Consider the following 12002-nt stretch of genomic DNA (forward strand, 5'->3'; position numbering starts at 1 on the left):
TCTTAAACCCTTCAAACAGAAAAGAAAATTTTTTTTTAAGTGACATATATTTTTTTTGTTGGCAATATTTGCTATTTTATTAAGAAATATTTTCATTTCATATCATGGAGAAATTGTGAATCGAGAAAAAATTGTCACAAAACATTTTTCCTAAATTTGACCATTTTATTTTTGAGCAACTTTAGGTATAACATAACTAACTTCATGATATAGCTCTGACACGTGTCGACCAAATGGTTATTCGTTCCTTCAAACTATTGAATGCCTACCTCTATTTTTCTTTTTCGCATTATATTCATTGTGCATTGAATTTTGACAATATGCGTAACTTGAGATATACATATGTATATCTTTTGTAGTATTAATATATTATATAATTAATATATTATATAATTTAAATATATGTTTTAACACAATGCAACCATCTCGCGAAAAAATATTGATTAAATACAAGAAGATTTATTTGTAAATAAATATTAAAATAAGCATTATTTAAAATTATTTTTTATTTTTGCGTATGTAAAATTGCTGAACTTTATTATTTATCATTAGCTGCAGAGAATGCGCCGGAGAGTTTGAAAAAGTAACATTATTAACATAGTTGTAAATGAAAGTGCCGGCGACTGTTTTGTCGTCTTCGTGCAGAAGCAAGAATGCATAATTGATCCATACATTCATTCACGTTTCGACGTTTGCCTCTTCTTGCGATTCTTCAAAGAATTTGAATTTCCAATTAAGTTTCCGCATCTCAACATTCGACAAACATTCGTGCTTAGCGTGTTTCGCATATAAATCGAATTTCTTTAGGTGACAAATATATAAATATATAAATAATAGAAGAATATATATGATAATCTATCAGACAGTAGTAATATATTTAATATTCTTATATTTCTCTATAACAAATTAAAATCATGCGATTCAGTGCAACGTTGGTGAGATATGTCTCGCTACTTCTTCCATTGGTTCGATGGCGCTAATAAAATTCAATCTCAATGAACAACAATTGGTTCTCGATTATAGAAATACCAGAGAATGAATAAGTCGCACTACTTAATCTCGCTTCCACGGTCGGTAAAGTAGCAATATACATATAGAGGTTCAAGGTTATTTAACCGCGAGTGAAAGCCGCGAGTCTCCAGAGTCTTGCGGAGCTCAATGTTTCATGGTGCTCCTTGCAATACGTACGCGTGTACTCCGAAGCAAAACGTTACCAGCTGTCTCGTTGCGGAGGATTGGGACTGATCTTCGTGCCCTCGTAAGTGCTCCTTCACAGTTTCCATGCGGCTTCTCGAAAGAAGAAACGATTTTGTAGAACGATAGCCGTTAAAAGTTAGCATCTCAAGACTCTCAGAGATAACGGTGCTTATGTAAGAGCAAATGCATGCTCGTTATGTTGTCGGCATCATTTATTGACAAGTATCGATAAACGTGTTTTATTCCGAGTCGATTTGATATTTAAAATGTGCTTGAACAAATATGCATGCATTAATTTCCTGGAATTCTTTTCCGTCTCACTTTCTCTTTTTCTCTCTTTTTCTCATGAAAATGGAGGTAAAAAGTTATTAATTAAATTTCTCATACTATATATTTTTTTACTGCTATATTAAATAAAAATTCCTGAAAGTCCCTCTCTACCTGCAATATTAATATCACAATGATCACTTTCACGTAATGTATTGCGGTTCATAATAAAACACTAAAGATTTATCTTTCAGAGATAAGTCACGTATTTGAAAACACTTTTGGAAATTTGAAAAACTTTTGACGCAATGGACAACTGCGATTGTATGTTCGTAGAGTTTATAATTACTTTTTTTTTGCATTTACTCGCTTTACGAAATGACCTTCGCTAAGTGCATGACGCAAGAGAAGGCGTAGAATTAAATCGCACTCTTAACTCAATATCAAGAGAAAAATGAGTTTTGCTTTATATCCTTCGAAGTTCTGGTTCGAAGAAACGGGTAGCAAGAAGCCTTATTTCAATGTACATTGAGCAAGAGATTCCACAATTTCTCGCGGTAATTTTATTGCTTCTCTAACGTTATAATTGTGTATAATAATTGTATATAATAACTGGGAAACTTGTTCGAAAATTATAAATATTGCTTTAAATTTAATTCGATATTTTCAGTTCAAAGAATGGGATATGAATTTGAAGAATAATGAATTAAATAAAGATTTTAAAGGGGATAAATATGTGATTTTAGTCTCTCTTTTCGAGAGACAAGGCGAATACGGGACGCAAGGGTGAATAGCAAGCCGCAACTGCGCAATGGTGCGAATTGCGCGTTTTGTAATTGCGCGAGGGTGCCGGCTCGGGATGACGAGTACGCAGTCGCGCGGGATTCCCCGGGAATCGGGTCTTTCCGGGTCTGCGACACGGTTTTCCCTTGACTCGGTTCACTTTGGCGTCCGAGGTAGTCGACGACGCGACGGCGATGTTCACGGACTAACTTGCTCGCTCTCGCAACAGGTGACGGAATCTCGACTGGTTGGGTTTAAAAAGCGACAAGAGATCTTCAACGAGAGAAGTCCAGATAGCGAGAAGTCCGGCTGCGACCTTTTTTCGCGTGCAAACGCTCTCGTGGAATCTCTAAGGGAGTAGGGTGGTAAGAGAGCGTCAGGGGATTTCGGAAGGAGTCGCGAAATGAGTGTCGAGGACGCCATCAATTACTCTCCCAGCGAGGAGGAGGACTATTACGCTCTGTTATCTTGCGACGAGTCTTCCACGGTGAGAGCTAGCACGTTGAAAGGAATTTTTATTATGCCTTATGAAATCTGTGTCTCTGTTATGGACTGATTGCTATAGTGCAGCACACTTTGAATTTTATTTTATTTTATTTTGTTGACCGATACATATTCAAAAATAAAAAAAAAATCTTGAAAAACTAAGAGTTATTTATTATAAAGGCGAAATTAAATTTCTAAAAAATTAAAGCTCTTTTTTTCTTTCTGTTGGGCCTGTTAGATTAAATGAATTATAAATTAAATCAACATATTTTCTAAAGCGGTTTGTTGTTCTGTGAGAAATGTTTGCTTTCGAACTATTCAGGCTACGTCGCGTGGGTTTTGGATAATTAAGTCAAGTTAATTATTTTCTGTTTTCATCCTTACGTTTAACAGGAAATTTCCTTTAAGTTGATTAGTGTCCATCAATATTAGTGCATTCAGGCTATTGCTATTTGCAATTATTATTTTAGGTGAATTATGTCTGCCTTTCGGAGAGTCGAAGATAATTTTCATTTCTTAATTCATTATGAAATGAACGCAGTTATTATTTCTGACTATCAAATTATTCGTAATGTAGGCGTCACCTAATGAAGTTTTCATGTTTGAAATATTTGTGTTAAGAAACGAGTCCATCATGGAAATTGTATTAATTAAGTTAAAAAGATATCATCTTTTAAAGTTTAATAAATGAAATAAAATATGAAGTAAAAGAGGATGTAAAGATTAGAAAAATACTCAATCAATTACTTATTTAATTACTTATTTAATTATTATTTATTCAATTATTTATTTAATCATTATCTTAATTAATTCAAATGATTACAAAATCAATTAATATTAATTTTAATTAAAATTAAATTTGATTCTTGAACTCTACATTGTGCAACAATTTCTCAAAATGCTTATTTATTGATAGAAATTTAATTTCGAATTATAACTGTTATATTTTATTTATCTATTATATTACGAATTCCATTATATTTTAATTCATGAAAGTTTCGTTATTAAATATAAAATTCATAGACACACAATAATCTGAAAATTTTGTTTATTATAACGTTTTGTTTATTATATAAAGCATTTGTACTGAGGCATTTAACGATACGTATACAAAATTAATTTTCTACATCTGTACTGAAATGATTAAATTAAATGTCGAGTTGCTTTTGTAATAATTAGATCCCAAAAGGAAATTGCAATTTAATCTCGTTATTAATTGAATTCTCGATCAACACAATTACGTGTAGTTGCATCTGCTCCTAGTTTACGGTATGTTGCAGTTATGCACAACAATATTCGTTGAAATCAAATCAATCTTGTGTCATATTGAGTGCGAAATTATCTTGATAGATTTAAACTTACTTTCGTTATTTTATATACCGTTTTAACCAACAAAAAAATTTTGGTAATGTAAAAGAAAATCATATTTGTTACGATATTAGGTAATGTAATTCGATATTAAAACAGATTGTAAATTTTAACATCTTACTTACAATTTATTTGATTGTGCATTTTTATAGCAATAGTAGTAGTAGATATTGAAAAATTTAGAGATATACGATGAAAAGGTTGCTTGCTTTTCAACTCTCCAGTTTACATTTTATTATCTTGGTCGTGAATTTTCGATAAGAATTTCGTTCTCAGTCGATATATCACGTAAGCGTGTTCATGACATTTTGTTTTCATCAACGAGACACTACGAACGTGACACTACTGCAGACAATTGAGAGATATCCAGACAATCTATGTGTTTACAAATCAATTCAATATCTCATGATATATTTTAACGAAAATGTTTAAATTAAAAATGTCGATATTTTCTTCGATAAAAAAGCTTTATATTTGTAATTAAAATTCAAAGTTTATTCTGTAAAATCTCGTTATAAGAATCAAATAATTATATACTCTTTAATAAATTTCATACGTTTGTATCATTTTCATTTAATGCATATTAAATGAAAAAAAAAAAAAAAGAAAAACAGAGAACAACAGGAAAAAATATATATATATATATATATATATATAATCTCGAAATAAAAATACATTAATTTTCATTCTTGCAATTGGATAAATGTAGATAGTTTTTATTCGATTTAAAAAATTAGGTCGAGCAGATTACAGCGGAATACAAGGTATTAGCTCTTCAGTATCATCCGGATAAAAACGATGGTGACAAGGAGGCCGAAAAGAAATTTCAACAATTAAAGGTATATCTCTTACACAGGAAAAAGTTAATTAATTTTAATCGGTTTGTATAATCGATTTCTTTAAACGCGTAAGAGAGAACATTGATATTTTTTCCATTTTATATTGTAGTATGCAAAAGAAGTTCTATGCGATCCTGAAAAGAGAAGCAATTATGATAAATGGCGGAATAGTGGTATCAAAATCAGTTACAAACAATGGGTCGGCATGAAGGAACATGTGCAGCAGGTGAGGCGCAATAATTAATGCATCTATTATTTATTTTGGACGGTAAATTGCATTCATTACAATAATTTATTTGTTTTTTATATATCTTGAAAAAAAATATTTTTTTTTTATCAATCAGTCTCTCGCTCAATGGAGCTTATGAAACGTGTCAATTCTTTTTTGCAAATTTATAATTTTAAATAGCTGTTCTTATTCAAGATTCTTATTCAAGAAATGTAGAAAAGTAATAAATTATAGATATTAAATATTTATGTTAAAAGGTATGTTAAAAAGAGAATTTTTGAATATATTTCAATAATTTTTATATCGAAAGTATAGTAATTTATCTCGACTATTTCGTATATCAAAAGAAGTGATTTTATATGAATCTCCAGTCTTTTTCAAAGCTTTCTTCTTCAAATTGTAGATTGTTTCATCAATTTCGACTAATTTCTCTCTCTGAAAATGGAGGAGCGATCTATAATAGCAATAAGGAACCAAAGGCCTTTAATTTCACATTCTATGCTATGTTTTGTGAAGTTAACCGAATCTTCTTCTGTTTGTAGACTATGCATTGGAGCACACCGAAGACAAAGGACAGAATGTTGCCGGACGCGACCGAAGAGGCAAGTGGTTCACCAGCTCACCTCAAAGGTCACCCTACAAATGCGCACAGGAGGGCTTCAGAGGGTGGTGCCATGAATCTCTACTATCGTTCGGGCCATGGCGTCCCGTTCTATCAGGAGTCTAACGAGGTTGTCAGTAAGTTTCGCAATTACGAGATTTAAAAGGTCTCCAATGTAATTCTCAGAACCGATTCCATTATACCGGATGCCCTTATAACAACAGGAACATGTTGCATTAGACAAATATCTACCTGTATATGAGTGTACGAGGCGTTGGTCGGATCGCGTTGGCGTGTGCATACATCTATATACCTTATAAAATAGCGAGTTGAGATAGACGCATCTCTTCTCTTCGTCGCTCCTCGTCATCGAGCAATTTATCATGTTTCTTTCTACCCCGTTTACATGCGATCTTGCAATCAAAAGACTTTTATTGTTGTTGCGTCACTCCTATTAAACTGCGAACGTGATGGTCTATCATCAATATAACGTCGACAAAATAAACGAAGATATTTTTTCGAGAAGACTTCGCGGAAGCAATAAATCTTTTTATTGTACATTTTTCTATTTTTTCAATTTGGGTCAGACGCTTCGCGAATTGTTTTTTCGTCATTCAAGGATGCATGCCAACTCGATGCAACAATCACCTTGGTACACGTGTATGTACGTGCTCGCGATTGTGCGTACGTATGTGTCGCCTTCAGATTTATATTTTGTTATACTATACTAAGCACGACGAGAGGAAAGAATCGAGGAATGCGGATGGAGGACGTTTGGTATTATTTAAATTCCCTTTCTGAAGTTTCCCGATTAAACGTCCGACTAAATATTATAAATCGAGCTTCTCTCGATCGCGCATTCTATATGTGTCTCTTGATCTTATGAGATGTTTAGCAATAAGAGTTAAACGATGTAGTGTCAAGGGCAGTATATAGTTTTATCTGTGATCCCGCGAATGAATTTTCCGCTAGTGGTTAACTGATCGTTTCAATCGTAAACACATTGGAAGGAAATACTTAGGCTTCTGTTAAAGAAAAAAACGCTGTTTGTGAATCCATCATTCACAATAACAGAATTTCATTGTTACGATTATCAATGTAATTTAAATATTAATTAATATATAATTGGTTTCCATCATCAAATAGTCGTTGCTTTCGATGTAACTTATGCGCGTCTTTATTGACTAAAAATATCGACTTTAAATGTCACATATCCAAAATGCGGTTACAAGAATGGGACGGTGGAATTGCAAAATGATTGAAATCCCGGACCACAAACATTGCAAACGTCGAATTTATTAGATATGATGTTTTAATGGAAAGACGTAACTAAATATATAGCTCTATCAAAATATGTAAGATAAAAATATATAATATATAAAAGTAGAATAGTTTATATTAAACTGTTATATCTAAACTGTTATCTAAAGTGAAATGTCTATATATTAGTATATATTTTGTAAGTGTTGCTATCGATTCTGTGAAACTATCCTAGGTATTGACGTTTCCAACGTTTCTCTCCGAATATTTATTCGATCGCTGGTATTAATTCAAGGATTTATCTAATTCCACGAAACATTAGATTAACGTTTCGTAGAATAAGCATAAGTATTTCTTTCCATAATGGAACAGATCGACGATGGCGCACTTGTACCTGTGTCCAATGTCAAACGCAAGATACATCATTCTCCTCTGATCAATTGCGACGGCTCTTCTCCATTCCGTTAAATGACCATACGCGCGTGCGAATTAGCAGCGTTTTATCTCTTTAAAACTGGTGAGATTTTGCCGATTCATTTTTCGACATTATAATGATACAAAAGAAAGTTATTTTGTGCTTTCACAGTGTCGAAATGTGAACTTGCCTGAAATTATTTCGAGTTGAACTTTTGAGAAAAACAATAATATTCTCTTGTGGATCTTCATGAAAATTACACGTAGTATTTTTACATTCCGACGCATTTGCGTTTTCTTTACGTTCGATGCAGCAGTCGAGACAATTCGTTGGTGAATTGCGTTTGACATATAATTGAGAATGCCTATTTATAATGGATAATGAATATAATAACTTAATACAGTTAATCCTGGATGTGTCGATGTGTATAATCTTAGAATAATGCGATGAACATTTTCTCAAGGGAGCTCATTTAAATTAATAACAGAGTTAATAATGCCTTTCAGTTTCGCTTTAAGTATTTCCTAGTCGAGCGCGTTGTATTTAGATACCCATGCATCCATTATAAATCCGAGCTACTATATTTAACAGTTTGACACTATTAAATTTTTGACACGCGTAAAAGATGAAATATAAAAGAAATAAGTAATCGATGAAAGTACAATTTAATGAGAATGTTCAGATATAATGTGTTCGATCTGGAAATGTTTGAATGAATGGAACTGCAAGACGTTAATGACGTTAATGTACATCTTGCCTGACTCGATCAATTTTCCATTTCCAAAAAAATAATGTGAGTTTTCGCATCCTTCGTCAAAGTCCAAAACATATCACAGGTCCATTTTGTCTTTCCAAAATCGAGGGCTAATCTTGCATTTACACAAGCTCAGCAGAAATGGCTAACAAACGACTAATAAATGTCAGTGTAGAAAAGCAAAATCAATATCAGCAACGAATCCAACGACATTTTTCTACTTTAATTTTAGGCTACCAAGTTAATTCTTGTTTTTAAGTATAAATTCTTCCAATGGAAAGGATATACATCGTTTCGATGATATAATTACTTTTTTCTGTAAGTTCTTCCTAGATAAGCACACAGTAATGTCTGAATTATGAAATCAAATTATCGAAAAAACATTCGTATCTTTCTAAGAATTTAAATTTTCCTAATTTGATCCTAAATGTTAGATCCATGAAAGGATTCGTTGTTGACTGTAACTAATTCTTAATGTTACAAATACGCAGAGCCGGAGTAAGGAAATAGATCAAGTCATTACTTGTTTACCTTGTCGAATATCGAATCTCTATTCTGATCAAACGTTTTCGAAAAGGATTATTTTTAGACTCGAGAAATAGAAAATGGAGTACAACAGTGAAATAAGGAATAAGGAATAAGAACTAAGAAGCTACGGAGAAGAATAACAGTAAGGGAAATATGTGAAATTGCTACTTACATATGGATATTTTTCGAAATATCGTAGACTCGAAAATCTTCCGCTTTCTTTTGCTATTGCTTCCATTCTCTTTTTATTTTTCTTAGATTCTTTGTTGAGAGACCTAAGAAAATATCTTGCTGCTCGACTTGTTTCCCTATCAGCTCTGTGCAAGCCTGACGTTAGTGCGCGGTCAATCGAATTAGTCGAACATATATAAGCGTCTGCTAGCGCTTCATATAGGATTTGCCACACGATCGATCCTTCTCTACACATCTCTTACGAGACGATAGATGCACAGTTAAATTTAATGACATATCTGCGACAAGTGAATCGCGTTTGATTACGCTACAAACCAACACTTTGTTGAATCTATCATATATCCGAATTTATCTATCTTAAATAATGAAATGTTATCAATTTCTCAAATTTTTACAAATTTGACTGTTTCGAAAACGAAACTTTATAAAAAAAGATTGTGTATTACAGTTTTGATCCATTTTTTAAATACTTGTATGCTGTTTATATAAAATATATAAATTGAAATATTCTAATCGGTAATTTGCCATAATGGCTGACGTTGTAACAAAAATATCTAAAATGGATTTTTAATATCTCTAATCTTTCATAATTTTTTGATGGTATTTGTCAGGAGATTCTTTCGTGAAGTTGAGATTGAAGCTTTATTCGGACAAAAGGATAAAAATTGGACAAAAGTTGGATGATCAAGTCACAAAAAGTTTTAATCTCGTCGCGAAAGCGACGACCAAGTTTAGATTAAGTAAAACGGCAACGGTATCAAGCGTTCATAAAATTCCTCCAGTTTAATTCAATTTCTTTAGCAAAGAACATAGCAATTAGATTGATAAGATGTAAAGATAAATGAGGAATTTGAAAAAATGTAGAAGTCAAACATTTTATTTCTGATAATATTTTTATGGTAGAAAAAAATATAGAAGAACATATATTATTATTTGTTAGAAAATATTAGCATAATTTTGCGCATACGTTGTGCATGGAAAATAATAAATAAAAATTTGATTTGGTTTTTATTATGGTTTATTCTCTTAAGTTAAGCGAACAAGATTAACTATGTTAGAATTAAATTAAAATAACATTGATCAAAATGAACAAAGAAATCGTTTTAATTTTAGTATTCTTTTAACAATATTATTTTGTGAGAAAAGTTGGACAAGATTGCAGAAGCTTTCATGTACTCTTAAAAAGTTTTTCATTTTCTAATAAAGATGAGAATGAGGTCGACCATGTCTATAGCCGATCTATAATGCTCGCTGCTGTTGAAAGTCTATTGGACCACTCTGTATCTATACCTATATTTTTCTAACCGGGCCCGTGGATTTTGGCTCGTGAAACGTTGTTTATATGACTATATCATACATACCTATTTGTCGTTTACGATTGACCTGTCGCAAGCGCCTGAGAGAAAGGTCGAAGTCTGTTCAAACGCCTATCAGTACGATGCTCACGATCGAAGAATCCGATATGTTCCTTTTACGTTACTACACGCGCGTTTACAATACCGTCATTGGATAAGATGGAACTTGCGCGTTCCCTTAAAAGCAAAATAAGAGGAAAAACTTATTTTTCTTCACAGGATTCTATGATCAATTCAAGACCTAAATCAGTTTCCAATTTCAGCACAGATAATTAATTACAGTTGTGTAAATTTTTATCTAGACATATAACAGAATTTTACATTAATTAAAAAAACCTGAACTCTTCCGCTCTATTATATAAAATAGACTTAATGAATAGTGAAAAAATAATGAAAGAAACATCTATATTCTAAATCCTTATATTATGTATGCTATATAATAGTTTATTATAATTTTTTAAAGAATTTAAACAAGATTTTCGAATTAGCATGATTTAAAATTGAAAATTTTCAGTTAAATTAAACAAAAGTTGTATTGAACGTCGCTCTTTAAGCTTTCGATATTTTTCTTATTTAACAAAGTTTTAAATAAAATTCAAAGTATATTGTACATTAAGTTATTGAAAAATTTATTTGCTTTCGCACTTGTAAATAGCAGATTGTTAGTGCCGTTTATTAGTAGCCGTTTTGAAATTATGATTATGAAACGTTAATTGTGTTATTTATTTGCATAAAGAAATCGATAACTGTCTTCTATTTTAATGTCTACGACTACAATGATCGTAGACGCCAAATGCTTTGAACAATTAATTATGAAAGTATAAGATATAAATTGTAGTTATATATTAATAATAATGACGAAAACTTTCTTTCTATGTGTCGATGAATTGATGAAAGCAAACTGATAAAACACAAAGATATTCAATTGCGATTATCATACATAAATGTTCAAGAATGTTACTTTCACTGATTAAAAATTAACAATGAAGATTAGCATTTGTAATATAATTTTATTTATATATCAGTTGACTAATTATCTAATAATTATGTAATTAGTACTGTAATTTTATATATATATATATATATATATATGTGTATGTATATATAGCACAGGTATAAAAGTTAAAGTTAAGTACAAATTGTTAAATGATAAAAAAAATCCGAGTTTGTTAAAAATGATTGTTTAAAGAAATATGATTATTACTGTTAAAATATATACGAAATAGCTCAGTTAATCAGATATCTTGAGCAACTTACTAATTGGTAAACAGGATTTTCGATCGTTCTCACCAGTTGTCAAGTTTTTTGCGTGCATGGTAGTATGGATGAAATTATAGATTGTGTGTAAATGTCTATATGCAGTTAACCAAATACATATGTTGTATATTCGTCTCGCGCTGGTCGATGCGGCGATGTATTACTCGTACCAATAAAAAATTCAATAAATATGTTTAATTATGAAATATTCTTTGTAATAATAATTTTTAACGTTTTATGATAATGTTTTGCGATAACATTCTAATCATGGCATGTCAAAAATTAATATTTACACGACAAGTAATTATTAAACAGTTATTTAGATAAATGTAAATTTCTTTTAAAGTTAATACGTATATAGTATATAATTAATACGTATATGTATTTTGATTCCTCTTCGTAGAAAATAAAATCTATATGAAATTGACTCTATATATATATATATATATATATAAAGTATGTATATATATA

At 31.2% G+C, this 12002-nt stretch overlaps 1 protein-coding gene across 1 annotated transcript; it reads left to right on the plus strand.

The window, feature by feature from the left end:
• The first annotated feature begins 1139 nt into the window (after nt 1–1139).
• LOC108685692 (J domain-containing protein) lies at nt 1140–6750 on the plus strand. Its single transcript, XM_018190610.1, has 5 exons — nt 1140–1256; nt 2477–2734; nt 4839–4940; nt 5050–5166; nt 5712–6750. The coding sequence occupies exons 2-5, from the start codon at nt 2651–2653 to the stop codon at nt 5931–5933; spliced, it is 525 nt and encodes a 174-aa protein (XP_018046099.1). The 5' UTR covers nt 1140–1256; nt 2477–2650; the 3' UTR covers nt 5934–6750.
• Nucleotides 6751–12002: the final 5252 nt, after the last annotated feature.

This window comes from Atta colombica, unplaced genomic scaffold (assembly GCF_001594045.1).
Source record: "Atta colombica isolate Treedump-2 unplaced genomic scaffold, Acol1.0 scaffold155, whole genome shotgun sequence".
Taxonomy (NCBI): domain Eukaryota; kingdom Metazoa; phylum Arthropoda; class Insecta; order Hymenoptera; family Formicidae; genus Atta; species Atta colombica.